A 23,937-nucleotide genomic window follows, 5' to 3' on the forward strand; every position below is an offset into this window, starting at 1 on the left:
TAATGATGCTCATGACTCTGTGGATTTAGTACACAATTTGATATTCTACAAAACATATTTGACAATTATTTATCAATATACCTGAAAACTAACTGTCTTGAAAAGCAGAAGGCATTGATGGAACAATTTTCTAAACAAGAATGCCATTTACCCTCAAACAAATGGCAGAACACCTCTCTGAACTGTAAATTAGATAAGAACATGATACTGCGCTGTGACTATTATTAAACGGAATGAACAACATGCTTTAGTAACTTCCTTTTTATTTATCTAATAAAAGAAAAATCTATGTCAAATAGGTATTTTATACTTCTTATTTTAAAAATCAAAATATGGTAAAATGGAAATTAACCCAAATTGAAACTTGAAGGATGACTTGAAAGATATTCCACATGTTCCTTTAGGAGCTGTATAGACTTACAATTAAAATAATAATAGTTACAATGGGAAGATGACATTGTCTCTCATTCTAAAATACATATGACTCCACAGCAGTAGGTATGGACCACTTTAGGATGTAAACAATTCATTTTGTTTAACCCTGCAACTACTCTTTACATTAGCAACCTACCATGCACTCTTCTAAGAAGCTGATCATAAAAAAAAAATATATCAGTATGGCTGCTCTTAAAACAGGAAGGCATAATTTATGTTTTTGGAAGCCATAATTTAATACAATCTTATTAATTCAAAAGAGAAAAAGATTCCTTTGAAACATCAATGACTGCAAACTCTTAATTGCCAATAATGACTTTAAACATGAGAATATAAACACTACGTATGAAAAAATGTAGAATAATAAGTTTTTCTACAATAAGGAAGTACTTATTTTTATCATTTTGTGATCTTCCCTTATTTCCAACCTTTCCTTGTCTTCTTGTTTTATTGCAAATTCCTTTCCTTGGCTTTCATGCTTTCCCAAAAAGTTAGGGGAAGCAGGAAGAACAGGAAAAAGGGAAGACAAGGAGCAATTCTTTATGCAATCTCAGTGTTTTCTTGCTTTGAGGTTATGATTGATCAGTTGTACTATGGTTACGCCCATTTCAAGTGCTTCAATGCACAGCACTTTGCAAAAGTTTTGTAACATTCAGGAGCATAAAAACAGACATTCTGAAAAAGCACGACTTGCAAAGGCAAGTAAATAGTACTATTAAAGTCAATCTTTAGCTACAGATACTTCAGAGTGAGTTAAGTGGCACACACAATCCAATAGTATTCTTCCTGATCAGGCTAAACTTCAATGCATCAACTTTACGACTCATCTGAAAGGTTTTCTTATTCATTTTTCCTCTTACCACAAAGAAACTTTTATGTGGTTAAGTCAGAAAATGGGCTACATTGCATTCACAATGAAGCGACTGGATGCCAAGCTGAAACAGCTTTACAGTACATTTCATACAACTTGTATGGTCTTTGGGTAATAATTTATTCCCATTTCACTGCTGATATCCCAAAGAAACTATTGCCTTTCCTTTTGTGGTAAGTGGGAAAAATGACTAATGCTGTACTTACAGTATTGACTTACCTTTTTTCACTTGTTGATGTTCAGGCCAAATCTTTTTATGGTAACATAAATAACCTCCGCAAAATTCTAAATTTTAACTCAGTCTATTTTTAGGTAAGAAATATTAGTTTTCTTTGTATAGATAGAAATTACATGGTTCCTTTAATCAAAGGTAAGTAAAAAAAATGCAAACAGCTACTGAATATCCCATGATGGTCAGAGGCACCTGCATAATTCTTGTATGAGCTTCAAGGAACTTTACAATACGTAGTTATTTTTCCTATCAGATCTCTAGTCTTTGGCTTTGTCCATAAAAACTAGAATTGTGAAACCGACCAAATCTTTTATTTAAATAAAAATCAGCTTTTCTTTTTATTTTTCTTCTTTAGTATGTGTCTAAACATTGGCACTGTAAAGGTACCCAAGGAGGCAGTATAAAACACTGTGTGATATCCTTATGAAAATTATCTATTTTAAAACATATTTTTTTGGAGTTGGGGAAGAGTGGAAATCATACTTTTATCACCATATTCTCTTCTGCCATTTTGCTACTGTTCTTTAATGAACATCAAAACATCATCTCTTCCAAAAAATTATCCATCTATAACGCTTCTGACAAGATTCTGACTGAATCTTGTATTCATTGTTTGAATTGTCTCTAAAAAAATCCCATTTCAAAGAAATATATTATTATTGTTGTTTTTAAACTGTGAATGAAGACAGACAATGGCTCCTCATCAGAGGTAAGTAAGTAATCTCAAGTGCAATTCTACTCTAATTGCTGAAAATATCTGCTAGGTCATCAGAAAGATTCCTCATCATAATAGAAGATCAAAATATTCGTATCTAGAACTTCTCTGAGTATTGGTCATCACAAATACTCAAGCTGTTTTTGGCAGCAACATCTTTAAGAATAAACTACATTTTCAGTCCAGTTACATAACAACTAGGAAAGGGCAAAATGCTTTTTGGTAATAGCACCTATCTTTAAAGAAATGCATCCAACAAATGATGCAGGAGGAAGGGATGAATGCCCCTCCTTCCGTCCTTCCCTCTCAGCCCAATTTGTGATGTAGTCCTGTATTTCTCATTCATTGCTCCCTCTAAGAAGCTTCCCATTGGCATTTTTAAAATTTCTGTTCATCACCCAATCCACCTGATCCTTAGTAGACTAAGCTTATTAAATGGTAGAAAGTTCCTACGAGATTTTGTTCATCTGGAGAACTGAGCCTCAACTAGAGAAGGAACAGAGCAGGATATTTCAATTTTATGCCTAAGGCCTGAATACCTGCGATTCTATTGCTTCAGCTGTTTCAGAGGTAGAGGTCAGTGGAAATAGAAAACTCAACTGCAAGGTCACCTGCACCAACAGAGCTACCCAAAAGAACAGTTAACCATGAGAGGTCATAGCATTCCTGAATCTGGGAAGTTTGCAACACGTGGTGGAGACCATGACACTAGCATATTACAGAATCACAGAATGACCGAGGTTGGAAGGGAGCTCTGAAGATATCTAGTTCAACCCTCCCTGCTGAGCAGGATCACCTGGAGTACATTGTGCAGGACGACATCCAGGCGGATTTTCAATATCTTCAGAGGAGACTCCACAGCCTCTCTGGGCAACCTGCACCAGTGCTCTGTCACCCTCACGGTAAAGAAAAAGATAACACTACAAGTGGAGTTCTTTGAGAAATAGGCTTGCTGGAACCTTGAGAAAACTAATACATTTACAAAAAACATTTGTGTTTCAATGAACTGGAATTTGCTGGTAACAGGAAGATAAAGTAGCTATTTTAGTAACTTCATATCCCTAATGCATAACGCCAGTTTTACTGCTATAGCAAATTTCAATTCCTTGCCTCCTGCATCCTATTGCCATCCTATTGCCTCTGACAGCTAGGCATCAAGGATTGGCTTTCAATGTTCATATCTTTTTCAGAAGAAAGACAAATAAAAGCAAACTGTAAAGTATTAATCTTGGGAAAGGGGGTGGACAGAGTTCATTAACATTTAACATACGTACTGTATATTATTTTCCTCATCTGAATCCACATCACAGCAGTATCATTGCTGCTAGCAAAAAGTACACTTCAAGTAAGATTTGTATTACTGTTTATAATTAAGCACTGCAAATGCATAGTGGTTTATCAGTTATTTTTTCTTATCCCTTATCTTCAAAATGATAACAACCCAAACTAATTTGATTTTTCCATATTTGCAGATATTATAATAGACTGAAATCCTGAGGGATTCCACAGCAGATGGATGACTGTGTTATTCTAATTACAACTACCTACGGGTTTAGAAAGCTGTCATTTTTTTAAGATAATCTATTTCCCATTTCAAGGAACATGATAAACACTGAATATCTATACACTATACTGGATCCAGTTTCATGAAAATTGTGGCTTCTCTTCATTAAGACTAAACATTAGTTAGAAATTGTTTCCCCAAATCCTGATTTATTGAAGATAGTGAATGGGGGACACATGCAATTGCAAAATGCATTTTTGGCTTACTTAGATATTGAGCTAGGAAGATGCATCCATTTCTCCCTTCTGTGCAAATACTGGAAGTGTAATACAGAGTTGTGGCCTCTCAGCACATTCCTTCTTCATAGGAATGCCACGCTGTATATTTTATTGCGTAAGAAAGAGTGAAATGAGTGTAAATTTAGCTATACAACTGATTCATACAGTCAAGCTTTTTTAATCTACCAGAGTGTTGTATAATCCTAGATTCAATTTTGGAATCATATTTTTGTTTCACCTTCTTGACAATCGGCATGAGTTTATTGGTCTTAGCTGGTTTTACTGGAAAATACTCATTGCTACACCTGTCTGAAAAATGTGTTACGAAATGTTATTAACTGACTTCCTGTAAAACATAAAATAAACCTTTGATGAATCACACCGTTTGACTGAGCAACACTTTTTCCTGGACTGGAGAACTCTTCACAAAAAGAGTGTGTGATGATGGCACTGTTGACCGGGGGGTAAAACATTAAGAGAATACCTGCCCTTTGCCTCCAGTTCACATCAGTGTCTTATCTCCAGACTACTGACAATCCTTCAGAAGGCCTCTCGCTATCCCATTTCTAACCTTATATTTATTAAGACAGGGAATATCAAAATTTGCAAAAGAAAATTGTTCATCATCCAACCTGATTTTTTTTTTTACTGTGAAAGTGTCATCTTTAATTTCTGATCTTAAATGTATTTACTCTAGCTTCAAACTCCTGTTATTTTATTTGGGTCACTTTAGGGTTTAATTTATCATCTAGTAGTTCTGAAGGAATAAGTTCGTCATAATCAGAGCAAATGAGTATAATTTAGAGAGAATGAGATATCTGATAAAACTAGTCATTTTAAATTATTTGGGAGATACAACAAATCTTCCTGTAGAAAAGCAGGAGGACTTTGCATACTGCTGAATTCTGAGATTCACTTTTTTTCTCTTTGCAGCTAAAGCAGTGAGGTCACAATGCATCATTGAACTTTTATTTGAGAACTGTATACATAAACTTCTTTAGAGAATTCATGTCCAATACTGCCTGTATAATTATGCATGAAAAAGTGATTCAAAAAATACAGAAAGGAATATTATACAGACTGGACTGGTTTTCTGAAAAATATATTAAAAAAGAATTTTTAAAAATGGGTTGGTTTGTTGAAAACCTGTCCAGCCCAAGATTTTCCAGAGCTTTTAATTTGTTATATTTGTTTTGTCTCTGTATCTATCTTTTAAGAACAGAAAATCACAAGGTATAATTTCATGTATGTGATTGTCATACAATTTTCAATCTTGGTTTCTTTAAAGTTGGCGTTAAATTTTAGATGAACAGTATGTTATTGTTGACAGCTCCATCTGATCAATGGTTCATGTTGAAATCATAGGTTAATGAAGTAGAAGATTCAAGTTCAACCTTCCTGAACTTGTTTTAAATACTCATTTTGAACAATGGGTGGACAAGAGTGGATTGAAAATAAGGTTCTGCACTTCTAAGTGCAGAGGGTACAGATGTGTCCCTTCATTAGAGTTTTTCCACATTAGATGGGAACACTTAATGATTAAGTGTTGTGATTAAGAAACAGCACGAATGCTCTGCATTGCTGGGCAAGACATCCACTTGGAAGTTACAGAATCACAGAATCACAGAATTTCTAGGTTGGAAGAGACCTCAAGATCATCGAGTCCAACCTCTGACCTAACGCTAGCAGTCCCCACTAAACCATATCCCTAAGCTCTACATCTAAACGTCTTTTGAAAACTTCCAGGGATGGTGACTCCACCACTTCCCTGGGCAGCCTGTTCCAATGCCTCACAACCCTTTCAGTGAAGAAGTTCTTCCTAACATCTAACCTAAAACTCCCCTGGCTCAACTTAAGCCCATTCCCCCTCATCCTGTCACCAGGCACGTGGGAGAACAGGCCAACCCCCACCTCGCTACAGCCTCCCTTGAGGTACCCATAGAGAGCGATAAGGTCGCCCCTGAGCCTCCTCTTCTCCAGGCTGAACAAGCCCAGCTCCCTCAGCCGCTCCTCGTAGGACTTGTTCTCCAGGCCCCTCACCAGCTTCGTCGCCCTTCTCTGCACAGTTGCACAGTTCCTCCTCTGTTCTTCTTTCAGTTAAGTTTTTGCCTTATTCAGATCAAATCAAACAGACAACATCTAACCGGAAGAACTTTTATAGTCTGTAGGCTGTACTATCCTCTAAAGAACCAAGAGATAGGCAGCCCCCATGGCAGGACAAGAAATTGCACCTGAGCCTTTAATATCATTGGAGATAGTACAATACCTTAAACTTTGACCCAAAAAGAAAAATGTACAGAGAGGAGCAAGTTGGGAAGTTGGGAAGTCTAGGTGTCAAAACTTTTAAGTTGTGAAGATGTTATACTTTTAACAGAGTAGCTGAAATAATGATTTGAATTGAGACAGATCTATGCAAATAGCAAGTTTTATGAGTCAATAGCAAGTTTTATGAGTCAATGAAAAATTTTTTGTTGCTCATTATGCCTCTTGAGAAGTCAAAAAGTAAGTAATAAACTGATGCAGGACAATAGGGTTTAGAAGAATCTTTCAGTACTGATCTTTTAAGGAGGAATAAAAAAATGACAGAACTGGCACTTAGCAACTCTCTTCCTTAAGCAAAGAGAAAGATTTTCAAATAAAATGCTCTGTTAAAGTATTCAGAAGATACTTGGCTAAATGGCAACACCACTACATAAAAGAAAGAGATCTAAATTACTAAAGGTGTTTTATGCTTTGAAATTTCAAAGGCATGTCTGAAGACATTATATTTTCATCCTATGGATGTGAGAACAAAATAGAAGTATAAATAATAGGTCCTCCCCAAAGATGGCTTGGTTCTCTAGAACTCCAAATAAGTAAACTACGACCTAGGAAAGAAGTCTTTACAGATATTAAAGAATGAAACTGCATTTTCCAGTAGTTATTAACTATGCTTTTGTATCTTCTGATTTTATAAGTAAACATATAAAAGTAAAACATATAAAACATATAAAAAGTAATATAAAACATATTACTTTACATTCAGAATAAATTAACTTTATCATTCCTCCTTTGTTCCTGGCTGTAAGCATGATATCTGTATGAAACTAACACTCAGATTGCTCTGCCAACAATAACAATTCTACTAATGCGATATAAATGGCATACTTAGGGGCTGATTACATAATAAAGGGTTTTCAAAAGGTACACCAGATTGCTTAAGCTTGTTTAAATATTTATGCCACCAGGTCTGCAAATCATCCTGAAATAGGTGTCAACAAATACTTTGAATGACACCCTTGCCTGTTCTTCATCTCCTTTCCACTGCACACTAGAAATGTGAAAATATCACTAATAATTGTCTGTACTGCTTCCTCAAGTACATCATCTTTTGCTCCAAACTGAGGTACATCAGTTAAGTAATGAATTTCTGAGTTGTTAAGGAAAATTTTCACCAATCCCCAAACCACTACAGAAATATTTAAAAGGAAGGTAATTTGAATATGAAGAGGCTTCACAGCAATAAATTATTAGGAAACTGACCTTTATAGCTTTCCATGCTGAAATAACAATCCAATCGGCTTTCAGAAAGACGTGACACGAACTTTTCAATTAATTCTGCCAAAACTGCAAAAAGAATAAAAATATTTAAATGTTAAAGGCAATGAACAAAGTGGGGAACTGTATTGCCTAACAAGATAACTAAAGCTATTTGAATTTCTGCATGTTTATTCATGTTTTTATGGGGGAACAATTCAAAGCATACTTAGTGCTTTTGCATTCCTACCACCATTCCTAGCTTAAATTAGATTTTAAATAGCTTTATTTAGAATATATTCAGTGTAAACTGAAAGAGAATTCCCTATTATCTTTGTATTACTTCAGAATTTGCTACATTATTTCAATATAAAATTACAATTAACTATAATTAAATTACAATATTTTATCTTTTTTTTTTTTCTGTTTATGTAGACCAAAAAAAAACAAACAACAACAACAACAACAAAAAAATGCCAAGAAAAGTGAATAAAGTTTTAAGGGCTGTTTCCAACATGACCTATGACCCCAAAAGATAAAATCTATACACTTAACTATAAAAGCTATACGCTGAAAGTTAAGTGAGTAGAGTATTTCCATTTGGAAAATCTGTAATATGATGGCTGGAATGTTGTTATTCAGTTCTTTCTGTGGAATTTTGAGTCTGCACATACTGCACAGAGAAGCCCAATGCTGAAATCTTGTCACTACATAAGAAATTACATATCCCACCTTAACAGAATGTTAGCCAGGAAGTTAGTGACAACTTTCAATGATCTTCAATTCTGCAAGTTTGAGGCTCCTGCAACTGAACACACTAGCACCCTACAGAGGTAAACTACAGGATACAAGGAAGTCTTTATAAATATTGCATGGAGGATATTGAGATTAGCCATATTAAGAACTTGATATAGCAATGATGAACATTTTTGATAAGTAAATGCTATTGTTATAATAAGCTGGTTTTAAAGAATAGCGATATAACTTTTTGCAGTAATGCAAAGCAAGGGAGCATTCTTACAGAGTAAAAAAGAGTTGGGATTTCCCGTTTTAAGTCTGCACTTTACAATTTCCTTGACATCACCTCAAATGCAACTCAACAGTGTTGAAGCTTCAGCACCTAGCCCCATAAAACTTCATGCATGCACAGGTCTTGTCATTTTTAAGCTGAATAATTCCGATAAAATATTTTAGCATGTAGCTGTATGTACAGTCATAGCAACACAAGCGAAGCATAACAATCTGTGGTGGAGATGGCAACGGAGAAAAGCAGAAAACTGTTGGTAGGAAAACTGACAGAGAAGGAGTGCAAGCTTGCAGTGCATGAGGAGAAGGAGAAGGACAGAACCTCCATGCACAGTCTGATGCTTGTTATGCCAGAAAAATAATGAAGAAAAGAATCTCAAAGACAATAACTAACTCTTATTCCAACCATTTGGAAGCTAACAACCATTTTTTAAGCTAATATACTGACATTAAATTGTGTGTTTTTGTTTGTTTGTTTGTTTGTTTTAATGATTAACTGGATAAAAACATTTATGGAAATTTATCTAGAACTAATCCAGTTTTGTTTTGAAGTTTTTTAAATGCTGAGTTTGGGTATTCCCCTATATGTGAAAAAGAAGTTTCACTACAACAGCTAAAAACAGGTTTACAGTTATAGTAACCAGGTCCAACAGTAAAAAAAAAAGAAAAAGAAAAAGAAAAAAAAATTTGCATTGCAAAGGATTAGCAAATCAAAATGAAAAATATTACACATATTATTTATATTGTTATGCATTTTTATGAAAAGAACTATTTGAGTCACACCTTTAAGAAACCACATAGGGCTAGCAAAAAAAAATATTTTGTAGAAGAGCGATGGTTTATTTATTTTGTAAGAATAAACAATCTCACATCTTCACTAATAGGCTTAGTGAAATTTGGTCCACAAACATTGTAACAAATATTTGTGTAAGTAAAGCAAGAAAAAAAAATAGCAAAGAGGAATAAAGTATTTCATAATTCAATGTAAGTCAAGTCAGAACACTGTGTTTTTCTTCCCCTTTTTGTTGGAAGCCATCCACACGCTTGACCTAACAGTTAAATATTCCAGTTCAGTGCTTGAGTTAATATGAGAAGTGACAGCTCAACAACTGCTAAGCAATTTTTTGAAACTCAAGCACAAAATTGATTTCCACCATTTGAAAGTATTTATCTAAGTGCCTATCAGGATCTTTGAAAAGCTTTTAATCAAGTTTGAGAGGAGAAAAGATGCAGAAGAGTTTATCAAAACAAATTTGGTTAATATGGAAATAGAGGGTTTTCACAGGACATTTTCTCTTTCACAAGAATGTTCATGTGAAATGACAAGTAGTTATTTTAATTTTTGTCTTATAATACTAAATCATTTAGCTGCCATGTAGACACAATCAGGGAACCTTTGTAAAGATGGAGACTGGCTCAGTGATTTTTCATTTAATTGGAAAAGGAGACAAATGAAATTTAGAAAAGTTCATTGTACAACACAGTCAGTGTTGTCACAATAGCCCACATCTCACGCAGAGATTATGTCCATATACAAAAATTAGTGTCAAGGCCTACCAATTTGTTTACAATGTTAATTTTCTTAAATTATGGTAGCTTGGCAGTATAAATATCAAAGTTTTTAAAACACTGACAATTACCTCATGTAAATTGAATCCACGCATCCGAAATAAAGAGAATTGTAGCTTGGGAGTGTGTAATCATATACAAAATAAATGGAAGAACTTTGAAATCTACTAAACTATTTCAGTATGCCATAAAACAGTTGTATTCCTACAGGACATTTGTTTTGTTTTGTTTTGTTTTGTTATTTTTTCTTGAAGAATTAATGTACAAAAGGAAGGTAATTCAAATTGCTTCTAAACTGCGTAAGAACACTGATTTAAAAAATTATGATTCCAACTGTTTTATTAGGTAACAACCAGAAGAGGTTACTTAATTACTTCTCTGAGGGGTTTAAGCCAAAAAGGTCAAAAATCACAGCACATATTAGAAAATTTTTGATCCTCTAATGTAACTAGTATTAGGGGGTCGTATTCTATACCAACTGACAGATACTTCAAAGGAATTTAGAAGAAAAAGAACTCTCTTAAGAGTCAACAGTAGTCCTTCTTGACTTGTGTTAGAGGTTAAAAATTCATGAATGAAAACCTTGGACAGTTGACTTTTTTATAAGTAGCATCAGAAATTTTCAACTCCATCAACCATAGATCGTGACAATAAATCTATGAAAAACGCAGTCAGCAACTCCATTCCTAAAGGCAACAAGAAGGAGGACTTTTCTGAATTCCCAAGACAACGGAGAGACTTCAGTTATTATACATTGAAATGGCAAAAGCACAACTTGCATTTTGTTTGAATATAAGAAAACGAGGCAATAAAAATTCTGACAGTGTCTCCATTAGAGATGATGGTTGCATATCTTTTATCAATATACTTGTATCTTCTTTATCAACAGAAAAACAAGACTATCAGATCCTACACTCATCAAACGGTGTAATCTTTACACACAAGCATGAATGTTTACATGCATTTACACCACTTACTGTATATTCCTTTGGATGTTTTCAAACTGTTTTGGGGGCAGAAGTTTAGATCCACTATTGTTCTTCCTGTGTGACATGGAATACCTACTGTTTCACTCTAATTCTGAAGCAAGCCCCCTTGAAAAATCAAGTAAAGACAAAAAAAGGTAAAAATCTTTTTTTTTTTTTTTTTTTTTTTTGTATTATTCCAAAGCCCTCTGCTGCAAATCCAGTATTTTGCAATTGGTCATACAGAAAATGAGAGCAGACCACTGACAGAATCAAGATCTGATTGCATGATCTTTGAGGCAGTAGATTTGGTCCATATTTTAAAAGACTAAGCTCAAATTAGAGAATCTAGGTTCTTCTTATAGGCTCCTCTGGAGATCAGTTCAGAAGGGCAATCTAATGCAGTTACTCTGATTTGTCTTTTTGAAATCATAGCTTAGAAAATTTTCTGTCACACACTTTAAAAAGAGAATCTATGGAAGATTACTCTGCAGACTGAAGTTAGTCAAGTCTTCTTTAGTAGCACCAACTGAAGGCTGAAATTTAAATAATTTTCAACCTCCAAAAGTAGCAACATGTTCTAATAATGGTAGAAACATAGTATTTCATTGTCTTTGAATCCAGAAGACCCTTTTCATCAAAAACGAAAGTCTGTAACTATTATCTTAACTTCTACAGCAGAGTGCTGACAACTGAAATACTCTCTTTGCTGCGATTCAGATAGCTGTCAAGTGTGTCTTGATATAAGCTACATTTTCAACCCTTGACTGGGTTATTTTGAAAATAACCAAGTCTATTGTCTTCTGATACTGAAGAGAAAAAAATAGTCATACCTACTGAAAATATTCATCTTTTTCATTGCCCATCCCATGGAGTAAGATCTGATGTTACTTTCAACTTTTTGCAGTGATTGCTAAAGGCTGTAGCACAGGAACATCACAATGACTTTTCATGAATTCCAAAACACTGTGTTGATTGTAATGACTCTATTGTCATTAAACATTCAACTCATTGTAAAAGATAAAGAAAAATCCTGTGTTTTCTAGTATGATTTCAGATGCAATTTCAAGAGCTTCTGATTATGTTTTTTGTATCTTTGAAGCCAATCAATGGTTGCTGAGACCAAAATAATAACTACCTGAAGGTAAAAATTGCTCCAAAAAAGAAATATCCTTCCCACATTTTTTTTTTGTTTGTTTGTTCACTTTTTAAGAGAGAACATTTTGGAAGTAGATGGATAGATCCTAAAGAATACTCCTGATCTAAGTCCAGATTCCTGAGGGAATCATGCCATGATGACTGAATGCCCCCCAAGGAGCAAGTCATTGTAGCTGAGCTTGTTATCTCTATCCGTATCCACGTATAGATATAAAGCTTGACGAAAATGATTAGGATTTGGGGATGGATTACCTCTCATTATAAATGAAAGAATGTTACTATATAATTACATGATCTTTGCAACACCCTCAATTTCTCTTATGTAGAGTTTAAAGTCTCCTAAGATAAGAGTGGACTAAGGATGTTGGATTGCCCCCAGACAGGAGAGAGGTCAGCTGCTGATACAACACCGACTGGGAAAAGATAAGTGAGATTTCTTGGGCTAAAAACCAACAACAACAGCAACAACAACATAATAAAAAGCTTCTGCAAATCCCGATGGATGAGGGATGAGACGGGTTTTTTGAAACAGGCCAAAAAAATAGTTTGCTATCACACAAACGATTTGAACATTCAATACACTAAGCCTAGATACACAGCCCTGCAATTTTCCATGTAAATCTAATCTTTTTTGGGGGAGAGTTGATTTACCTGTTTCTCTTCCTGCTAAAGCCTAGGTTCAAATACAGAGAAAGCCCTGATGTGCTAAAGATGCTTCAGGGAGACTGCAAAGACTATTCCAAAAAGACTTAGCTTGACTAAGGACTGTATCAGTGGTCCTCTAGCTGATCTGAGCAACCCAGAGACACGCAAAACTGCACTATAAGCAGCTATTTCCTGAGCATGCACAAATCTATGGAACGTTTACAGAAGGAATGATTGGAATGTTTCTGTCTGAGCTTATTGTGCTTAGAGCTGTGTAATGTTGAAGCTGCTTCTCTATTTTTTTATTTTCTTTTAGAAGAAAATATTATTTTCTTTTAGAAGACCAAAAGAAATTCTGTACTTTCAGTCCTGCTGCACCAGAAGACATACATGTAAAATTCTGAGGAATGTTCGTATCTCCTTTTAGCAAATCAAGAAAGCCATTCAAAATATAACATAATCCTCAATAAAACTTTAAAGAACCATTGCTTACCAATGGCTTTACGTTTACTTGCTTTTTTCAACTCTGTAAGTCATACTTACTTGTTCCACTGATGATATCCGGTCTGGCTTTCATGACTTTGCAGAACTGTCTTCTACAAATATCTGCCCACCCACTTTGTTTATCTGGATTTTTTAGGAGTGATAACAGCTTGTCAAGGTCTTTATCTAGAAGAAATTAAACTAGTGTTATTTTTTAATGACAACCTTGGGTTCTTTTTGTTCATTTTTCTTTCTTGTTTAAAATTTAACTATGGTAAGTAATAAGCAGCTACTAGATACAAAGTACCACAGAGACAAAGTAGATGCATTCAGAAGCACGAAACCGTACCAAGTATCAGGGAAGTCAGACACATATAAGAGCATTATCATTGCCTGGTATTTTTGGCAGACCTCACGCATAATAAAGAAAAGACTAACTAAATATCCCCTATCCATGACAATTAAACTGGAGAAACAACTAGTCTTAAAGCTGATGATGTTCTGCTTTACACAGAACAGAAATATTCATTTTAATTATTGAAGGGTTTTGAACATTTAAGATGTTCTTGAAGCACATTTTATAACTCCACTATATTTATTCCTCATTTGTCCCAAAATGATAAGAACTGGAAACTTATTTTAAAGATAGAAGTTAAACCTAAACTAAAACCTAAAATTTCATCACAGAAGCTAAAAGAGAAAAAATGGACAAAGAACCTTTATCATACATACGCGGATTAATAAAAAAAAAACAAACTGTGAGGTGGCAGCATTATTTTGTTGAACACAAAATGAAGCATGCTAGATAAACTGCAAAGTAACAATGTTCCTCAGAAAATTTCTACTTCTTTCAGTGAGCAGATTTCCTTCAGATGCTTCTGCTATGGGTGGATATAAAGGCATATATGTGTATGCCTTCAGATTGCTAGGCATACCTATCAAGTAAATTTTGTGAAAATATACTGGATTGTCAATGGTATGAGAACTCCTATCTTCAGTGTTTCCCAACTTTAGCACAAATACACAAAACTTTGCAGAAGACTACACTGAATGTATATGTTTGCTGTCACTGAAACACGCCCTAATAGCCACCTTGCCTATTTATTTTAACATTTAGAGAAATTTAGAATGTCACACTCAGTTCTCTGAAGAATCTAGGTGAACCCAGCATGTTCCACAGCCAAGGGCCACAGATTCTTCATTGGTGCTGTCAGGATACAAGAATATAACTCAGGAATTTTCTGAATTCCGAATGCTTGAATTTTACCTGAGCGCTACTAAAGTACAGTATATAATTCTGCTATATATGAGGCTCAAAAATATCAGATAACATTTTTCATTAAAAGTTCAGCCTGCTTATAAAACAAACTCAAGGAATAGTTTACAAAAGGATTTTTATGAAAGAATCCTTTTTAATGCAAAGATAGAACTTCAAAGATTGCTCCTTACTGTTATTCTCACCTTGTTATTAAAGCCATATTCTCTCTTTCTTTACAATAGGAACACATCTTCAATATTAATATTGCCATTGATGCAATGACAAAAGACCAGTAAGTATGTATGTTCTTTTCTCTTGTCTAAAAAGTTTGTGTTGTGGTTTTTTATTATTATTATTACTATTTTCTACTAAGTTGGAGGAAATTACACATACTCTGTCATTTTTCTAGAACAATCTCAGACTGAGCCAGTAAGTTTCACAACTGGCTGAGTCTAATAGAGGTTTGAAAACAGAAGAACCACAGTGACAAATGCAAAACCAGCTTGTGTAATCATACATGAAAATGTTAAGTTGGCTTTCAACAATACGGTATCTGTACTTAAAGTCTGAATATATTTTTCTTTAAATGAAACATCTTCAGCAACCAAAATTTCTATCTTGGAATTCAGATTGAACAATGAATACTAGCAATCCATCTCTTGACACATGAGACTGCACACTGAATAATGCATACAAAGTACTGATTAAAAGAATGCATACATATGCTTTGGTTAATCAAAGAGGAAATATTTTCTTCCCATATCCAAGATTTGTTAAAAAAGAAAAATGCTAATATTAATGTGAAAGACTTGCTCTTCTACTCTTTTTTTTTTTTTTCCCCTGAAGGCAGAACAAATTTCAAGTTAAAATGCAAACTAATTTTATAAAGTAATTATATGTAAGATAAGACTGATCAAACCCAGTTTTCTAGCATAAAATACTGGCCCTACAAAATGGAAACAATCAGTAAGACCATCTCTCCTCAGGCTACTTGGTTCCCAGAGCACCTGGGAGTGCTATGAAATATTTTGTGGTCAACTAGAGGGAAGAAAAATGTTGGTATCCTGCAGCAAGGTAAATGCACATGAGTTCACTTCAACTGTGCACATTCCCTTTGCTGCGGGATCATGCAGTTCCTATTGTTATGAAAGATCATAGCCTGCACTACCACTAAGCATCCACTATGATGACAGAGTTTCTTCATATGTTTCAAACTTTCTTTTGCTCTGTTTTTATGTTTGGGGTAAAATAAAACAAAAAAAAAAAACAACAACAATCACTACAGAAATGACTTCTGTCATGAAAGGTGACTTCTAATTAAAGATTCAAAAAGCATTTGAGCCACTCTATGGCTATTTACAAATCTTGCTGTAATTTCAAAGAGTAACAACAGAAAGAGTGATTGGGCATTGGAACGGGTTGCCGATGGTGGAGTCACCATCAATGGGGGTGTTTAAGGAAAGGTTGCACCTGGTGCTTACGGATGTGGTTTAGTGGGTGATATTGGGGAGGAGAAGGGGAGGGGGGGACTGTTGGACCAGATGATCTTGGAGGTCTTATACAACCTTAATGACTCTATGATTCTGTGATTTTACACCTTCATAGTGTTTCAGTATTCAGTTTTCCACTACACCTTAATTGTTTCTACAATCAAAATACATTTTTCAAATGATCTTATTCTTTTAAGCTGATTAAAGGATTTTCAACAGAATTACTATACTGCATATAATTTATTTTAAGCTGGTCTAATGACCTTAATGATGTATAATCAGCAAATTGTCTCCCTGTCACTGGAATTTATTAAAACAATACATAGTATTTTTAAAAAAGCTGATTACAGTAACTTAATTATCATTAATAATTCTTCCAAACTAATTAACATTAAATTCCTTTGTTATCCTCAAATAACTAAATCCTCAGTTAGTATCTTTCCAAATAACATGGCACTGATGCTTAGAACAGCTTATGTGAGTACAAAAATTTAATGCAAAGAATGATTTACTCTTACAGTATTATCAACAGGATTCTTAGTTCTTTTTCTCTCTTCCTCTGCCATTTCCATAACAGGTGAAAGTTGAAGAAAATCACAGAACAGCAAAGCAACATAGCTCTACAAGTTAAACAGGTTTTCACTTCCTAAGGACTGTAGTAATTCAGTTTGGCAGCTGAGGATCAGAAAATACAAGCTGGGATTTAAGAAGTCAACTTACCAAACAGAGACCAGGGTGAAATTTTGATACCACTGAAGGAAATAAAACTACTAAAAAAAATCCCCCAATAATTTCAAGAAAGTAGCATTTCAAGAACATGGCCCATCCATCTTTGCTGCTTCCTCCTGGCTTCTTGATTTGACCCCTATTTTTCTTTGCAGATAGTCTCTATCATACTCTTCCTCTCCTGCAAGTTATACAAAATTAAATCTTTATTTTATTTTGTGACTGCTGAAAAGCACGCAAGCTAATAGCTAGCAGCATCAATGTGTCTAAAACTATACTGTTTAAATGCTTTTTAAATTGGTCTTTTGCAATGCTAATTTATGCTCCAACAACAGAATAAGGAAATAAAGATTACTGTACTACAGTCTTTTCTGAAACTTTGCTAGAGACCATAGACTACTGCATTTGCCTTAAGGTTTCTCTGGGAAGGTAATACTTACTAATTAAAAACAACAACAGAAAAAGGAACTTACGCAACTTCAAATATGTACCAAATATAAGAAACATAGATATGTTTGTATGTATCTACTAAAGGTCTGCAAAAGTAACAAAACCCAAGAATAAATACTCTCAGTAAAGTATTCAATACCCCTGCCGTGTCAACACTTATTTTTCATTTCTGACAGAGAAACTAGCTTGAGATCCATGCAACCAGGATACTAACATAACCATGTATTTAATATACCCATTACAGTCTGTAACGGGTAACTCTTTTTCTTCCAGCTAAAGCATTTGCTTCTCCTAAGTTTGTCATTAAACATGGACTAGCACCTCCTCCAACATGTCATTGTGTATAAGAGCATCTTAATTTTATTTTTGAATGAAAATTTCTTCCAACAAACTTATGATACCAAATAAACGCCATCCCAATTTCATGAGTTAGTAGGTAACTGTAACTTGCCCAGCAGTGACTAGCTGGAAGTCGTATCACCACACAGTCCTCAGCAAAGGAGGAAGCCTACTGCACGTTACTAAGGGTGGAGTTTCACATTATTGCTAGAAGCGTTCTAAAAACATACTGATGCCAAATCTTGATCTTCTTTTACCTCTCTTCTGGTATGTTTCTAAATGGGTTCACTAGTTATCCTAGATAAATGGCATGAATAGGTTTATTCTGTAAGAAATGCCAGAACTGCTGAAAGATGGGAAAGACAGAAAGTAAGGAGGGCAGAGGAAGAAAATAAACAAGAGAAAGGAAAGAAAAGGTGAGGAAGGAAATAAGTGAGTCCTTCCTTTCCCAATGATAGTGACCTATTAAATAGGCCAAAAAATAACAAAAAATCATACCTTAACAGGGTGATTGAAGTGAAGCTTATGTCAATTTAATTCATATGCTGCAGTCCCGCCCTTTTCCTTGTATGTGGTTGTTTTCCCACCCCTTCCATTCCTTTGTGCTAGCACCAGTTTTTCAATGTAGCCTTATTAAAAGAATAACCACATGTACCAGTTCATGAGGTTTTGGCTGGGATAGAGCTAATGTTCTTCCTAGCAGTTGGTATGGTGAAGAGCTTTGGATTTAGGATGAGAACAATGCTGATAACAGGGGGATGTTTCAGTTGCTGCAGAGCAGTGCTTGTACAGAACCAAGGCTTCTCCTGCTCCTGGTGCTGCCCAGCCAGCAAGGAGGCTGGGGGTGCCCCAGGAGCTGGGAGGGGACATGGCCAGAACAGCTGGCCCAGGCTGCCCAAAGGGATGTCCCACACCGTGTGGTGCTGTGCTCAACAATAAAACCAGGGGAGTTGGCCAGGGCAGGCAGCTGCTGCTTGGGGACTGGCTGGGTATCAGTCAGTGGGTGGTGAGCAATTGCATTGTGCATCACTTGCTTTGTATGATTTTTTTAATCATTACTAATATTTTTCCTTCCTCTTCTGTCATTCTGTCTCTAGGTGACCTGTTAAACTGTCTTTACCTGAACCCACGAGATTTACCTTTTTTTCCTTTTTCCGATTCTCTCTCCCATCCCACTGGTGGTGGTAGTGAGTGAACAGCTGTGTGGTGCTTGCTGTCTTCTGGGTTTTAACTACAACTCACTACAGCTGCATGTGTGAGATTTAAATCACCACACCATAGCTTCCTGCAACTTTAAACTGATTTAACTCCCTGAAATATGTTGCTTTATAATTCTTTAAATTATTCTTGTGTTTAAAGCAGGCAAAGCAGAGGAAAATTCATAAATGCTTTACAAAACATCAGAAATGCCACAACCCCCTTCTCATTTGATTATGTTCACAACAAAAGTGGTTTTCTGTTACAAAGAAATTCAGATCCGTAAAGCCATGTGTATCTTATTCAAAATCTGAAGTAAGAGATAATGAATAACCTGACCATATCATATTGCACTATCACATGAAAACAAATCCCTGCAAGGGTTATTATGAATTCCTTATTTTAGGAAAATCTGTGCTCATTTCAGATTTGCCTGTACGCTTACTCTTTCACCTTTCATTAATGGAGTAGAATTTCTTCAAGTGGAAAAAAGCAGCTCATATGTGAAGACTGCCAAAAATAAAATAGAGGACAAATCACAAAGTGCAGGTGACGAAAGTAACAGGAAAGCTATCACAGCTGGTTCACTGACAGAGGACCAGGGGTGGGGGTTCCATTCACATTAGAGGATAAGGTAAAGGCAGAACAATGGATAAGATAAAACATTAAAAGTCTGTGAGAACATGATTACAGAAGACTTTTGGTAGCGATTCTGAATTCTAACAGTCACAGAGACAAAACGTATGATGGGGTGTGTATGTACATTGAAAATTCTAAGCAGTGACTGTAATTGTAGGAAAATTATGGACACAATTCTTCAGTCACACTCATCACCAACTGTCACAACGGCAGAGCTACGAGAAGAAAAGGACAACAGATCTGTGCTAATAGAAGAATGAATATTACATGGAATATCATTTTAAAAGTTTAACTTTTAATAACCCACGGTGTAGTTAATATTACAAGTCAAAAACAAAACAAAACAAAACACAACATTATTTTTAAGAGTTGTAACCTGAATAACAAAGAATTATATCACTGTGAAAAGCTCTTGAAAATTCTTCCTCAAATTACATTACTGAAATTGTAATTGAACAACTATAACAAAAGAAAAGCAACAGGATATCTTGCAGCAGTGTAAACAGGTGGAAATGGCATAATTAATTTCCACACTTAAATAATGATCTGTAGAAATAATTTGAAGTTTCATTATAAATTGTATTTGACAGAGGTGAGCCATTAATACACTGCTATCCAACAGATTTGCAACTTTAAATACTGGCTGAAACAATTAATGCACATTAAAGCACAACTCGTCAAGTTGATTTTTCCATATATCCTTTCCTACAGCTATGTACATCATTCAGGCAAGTGCCTAACTAACACCTGCTAAACCAGGGCAGATATTTGTAAAGAATGAAGCACTACAGATTTTCCTCAAACACACACAGTCCACACCTTCCACAAACACCCCAAAAGTTGAGTCTACCCATTGAAAGTATCATCATGAAATGGAGGAATGTAATTTTACCAGCATAAATTATGATTGCTTCATTTTTGATCCAGTGAGGCAAAATATCCAGGTGCCAGTCCACACCCAAAATGCACAACCAGAAAGGTACCACTGCTGCATGTATACTTCAAAAGAATTTAAAGATGGAAGAATAAACTATTTCTTGGATTTTCTTCATCATAAACACAGCATGAGTAAGTTCTTTTCAATGACCACCCATCAATATTCTACTTCAACTTTTATCTATGACTTCCATTACATTTGCTACTTTCATAAGCTACTTCAGGTCTGGGAGTGTGAAAATGAAGCTCTACGGTTCCCTGACTTCAGTAGTACATAATCTTTACAGAAAGCAACAGCCATACTAGTTCCAAAATATTCAATCTAATTTCAGCTTGCATTCAAAAAGGCAACTTCCATCTTTTTTTTTTTTTTTTTTTTTTTTACAGCTGACACCACAATTATAAGACAAGAACCAATTTTGAAAGGAAAAAAGAAAGGTAAACTTCTCTTCAGGTGTCCATGTCACCTGGGTAAGAATAGGGGAGGTTAAAAAGAGGTCAGGACAGTCAGAATAAAACCTACAGTTAAAACCTTTTCCACTTCAGCCAAAGAAATTGTACATTCTTTAACAGTGCTAAGAATCTAGTAGTTTTAATTATTTATGTAGTATAAGCACCCCAAGAAGAAGACAGAAATGATACCATAGAAGTTACATAACATCACAGCGCGAAATCTGAACACCAACAACTTCAGGGAATCACAGAAGAACTGTACTAGCCTTTGTTCTTTAGTGATGGATATAACAAGCATTTAAACATCCCCACTCATATGATGTACAATTTTTTGAATGGCTGCAGAACTCTTGCCATACAGATGAAGTCTGTGTGAGCCCTGTCCAGCTATTTGCACTGAAAAAGAAATAATGCCTAACGAAAATGTCTCAAACTTTCTAGCAAGCTGTGTAACAGCTATACAACATGAATGCTGAATAAATACAACTCCAAAGAGGTTGCTTTTAAAATCTCCACTGATGATTTCATGACTTCTAGATGCATCCTAATAAATTGTTTTAAGTTAATTTGTAACAAATCTTCATTGCCAAATAAACCAACTACTTTTTCTGCACAGGGACATGGAAGAGCTAACTGTCCTCCTTAAAATTGCTTTTTATATACTGAGAGACTTGCCTTTGCTTTTTCAACATCAGCCAGTTGCAATTATTCCTTAATACTAGGGCCTAAGCAAACAGCATGAAGTTGTGTAAAGGGAGGTTCATGCTGAATGTTAGGAAAAGGTTCATCATTGAGAGGGTGGTCAGGCACTGCAACAGGCTCCCCAGGGCAGTGATCATGGCACCGAGCCTACTAGAGTTCAAGAAGTGTTTGACAATGGTTTAACTTTTAGGTAGTCCTGTGTGGAGGGAGTTGAACTCAAGGATACTTGTGTTTCTTTCCCGCTCAAAACATTATGTGATACTGTGATTTCATTCTATATTCATACATAACATCTCAAAGGCACGATTTGTAGCTCTGCTCTAGAATCCCCCTAATGTACTTGTTTTTCTTAGACTGCTATACCCATGTTAGAGGCATTCCACTCAAGGACTCACCGGATTCAACTGGCAATTATCTTCTGTCCTGTACAAACATAACCCACAGATATTAATCATAACTTGTTCCTATCTCTTGTGAAAGAACCCTCATATCACTGTCATATTATAGTATTGAAAAATTGAGTCCAGATATACCCCATTTTCTAATCTTGCTCTTGATTTCTTTTTTTCCAATTACAGGAATCTGTAATTTATGAATTTAATTCTTTTCATATTTGATCTATTCATTCTCATGCTTTTTTTCCACAAGAACTTACACATCCTGAAAGCTTCAGCCCAGCAAATCAGAGATTCACAGTTTGATGAAGAATAATTCATTTTAAAAAATTAGAATTGAAACAGAACACACTCAGTAGTGTCTTTTTTTTCCCAAGTAAAAAGCATTAAATGTTTTGTTTGACTATAAAACCAAATGCACTGTTCATTTTTGAGTTATACAGTATTTTATAATATAAAAATGCCATTTGAAATAAAATATATTTCCATACCTCTATCTAACATACTTGCATATCTTTGAAACTTAATTCTAGTAAATTTACTGTTAGTCAAAAAGTTTTAACCAAGCTTTCCTAACTGGTTGTCATCCTGTAAAGCAACAAACACCAACCCCATTCCATTAGGCCACTTGTTAATGACAAGCAACAGAATTGCTCTGAACAAGACAAGAGAAGTTCTGAGAGATACAGCAAATATTGAAGAGTAAGGCCACCTGCCTTCTTGAAGACATTTTTAAAAGAACTGGGCACCCATTTTACAGTGATTTGATCTAAAAATTTAGTGTCTTATGAAAATTACCATGGGAAACCTGAACAGTATTACTAAAGTAAATAAAATTCCCTTCTTTTATAACTACACTGCCTTTTCTCTTATCAGAGAAAGGAATCAGAGTATTCTGTTCTTTACAAATTTTGTCAACTGCTTTATTTTTCTTGATATCTATATAGAGAATATTATCTAAACTTCATTTGATGTAGAACTTCTATCACTTCTGAAAATCTACATTGGCTGAAGAAACAAGTAAGTTTAATAAGAACATCTCAAGGATATAGTGAACATGAACAAATACAAAAGACAATTTACTTATTATAACTCATTCACCAGGTTCTTTTGCATTGTCTATGCAAATTAAAATCTTAAAATGTTTTCTCCGTATGAACTAAACTGCTTTGCCTAGATAGTTCTTCAAAGGATTCTTTAGTCTACCCACATGACAAATTGATATTCAATGTGGAAACCAACTATCCTAAACACTGTCTATTTCACACACCAACAAGTTTTGTAAACACGGGGATCTGAATCAAGAAAATAGTGTACAAAAGATATGTAGCTTAACCATAATGTCTTGCTTCAGTTACTAGAGAGATGATATAAATATATCTCATGACTCACCCACCTGAGACAAGCCAAAAGGTTAATCTTTAAGTTTGCATTGGAATTAGATTAGTAAACAGAGCTTTGCAGATTGACAGTTGCACAAAGCCAGACATGGAAAACCAAACCAACTTACTTAGCTACAAATGCAGCCAACAATGAAAAATCCTTAGGTATTTATGAGATCATAATCTAAGGAAAAAAAAATAAAAAAAATAAAATGACAGATGTTTGTTCAACATCTACACTATTTGAACGCTTTGTACATACCTTGTCTGAATTCAGTTTTCCTAGGAATTTCTGCAAGATAGCACTTTGGCAAAGGGAACGATGAAAACATTGGCCAAGGATATGGATCACTGCCCTAGAAACAGGACCAAAAAGAAATTAAATTAGGTCAAGTTCCCAGAACTATTGATTATATAAGAAAATAGGCTTGATATACAATTCAAGATGATATACTTCATAACTAAAATAAAAGTTAAAGGACACAAAATCCACAAAGACTTTGAGCCAAAACTTGTTCCAGTATGTACCATTGACAGTTTTGATGTTACAATTCTTTTTTCAACCAAAAGGGA

At 34.9% G+C, this 23,937-nt stretch overlaps 1 protein-coding gene across 8 annotated transcripts in view; it reads right to left on the minus strand.

Moving 5' to 3' along the window:
* Positions 1 to 23,937, minus strand: part of TBC1D32 (TBC1 domain family member 32) — an 81,410-nt gene that overhangs the window by 10,474 nt on the left and 46,999 nt on the right. For all 8 annotated transcript variants that reach the window (XR_004253103.1, XR_004253104.1, XM_032184932.1 and 5 more), the window contains 3 exons: positions 23,627 to 23,720; positions 13,458 to 13,583; positions 7,558 to 7,641 (listed from right to left, as the gene is read on the minus strand). Coding sequence is in view for 6 of the 8 variants with exons in the window: in XM_032184932.1 (XP_032040823.1) it covers positions 7,558 to 7,641; positions 13,458 to 13,583; positions 23,627 to 23,720 (304 nt within the window). In the remaining 2 variants the exon portion in view is untranslated. The remainder of the gene's footprint in view (positions 1 to 7,557; positions 7,642 to 13,457; positions 13,584 to 23,626; positions 23,721 to 23,937) is intronic.

The sequence above is a fragment of the Aythya fuligula genome, chromosome 3, assembly GCF_009819795.1.
Source record: "Aythya fuligula isolate bAytFul2 chromosome 3, bAytFul2.pri, whole genome shotgun sequence".
NCBI lineage: Eukaryota > Metazoa > Chordata > Aves > Anseriformes > Anatidae > Aythya > Aythya fuligula.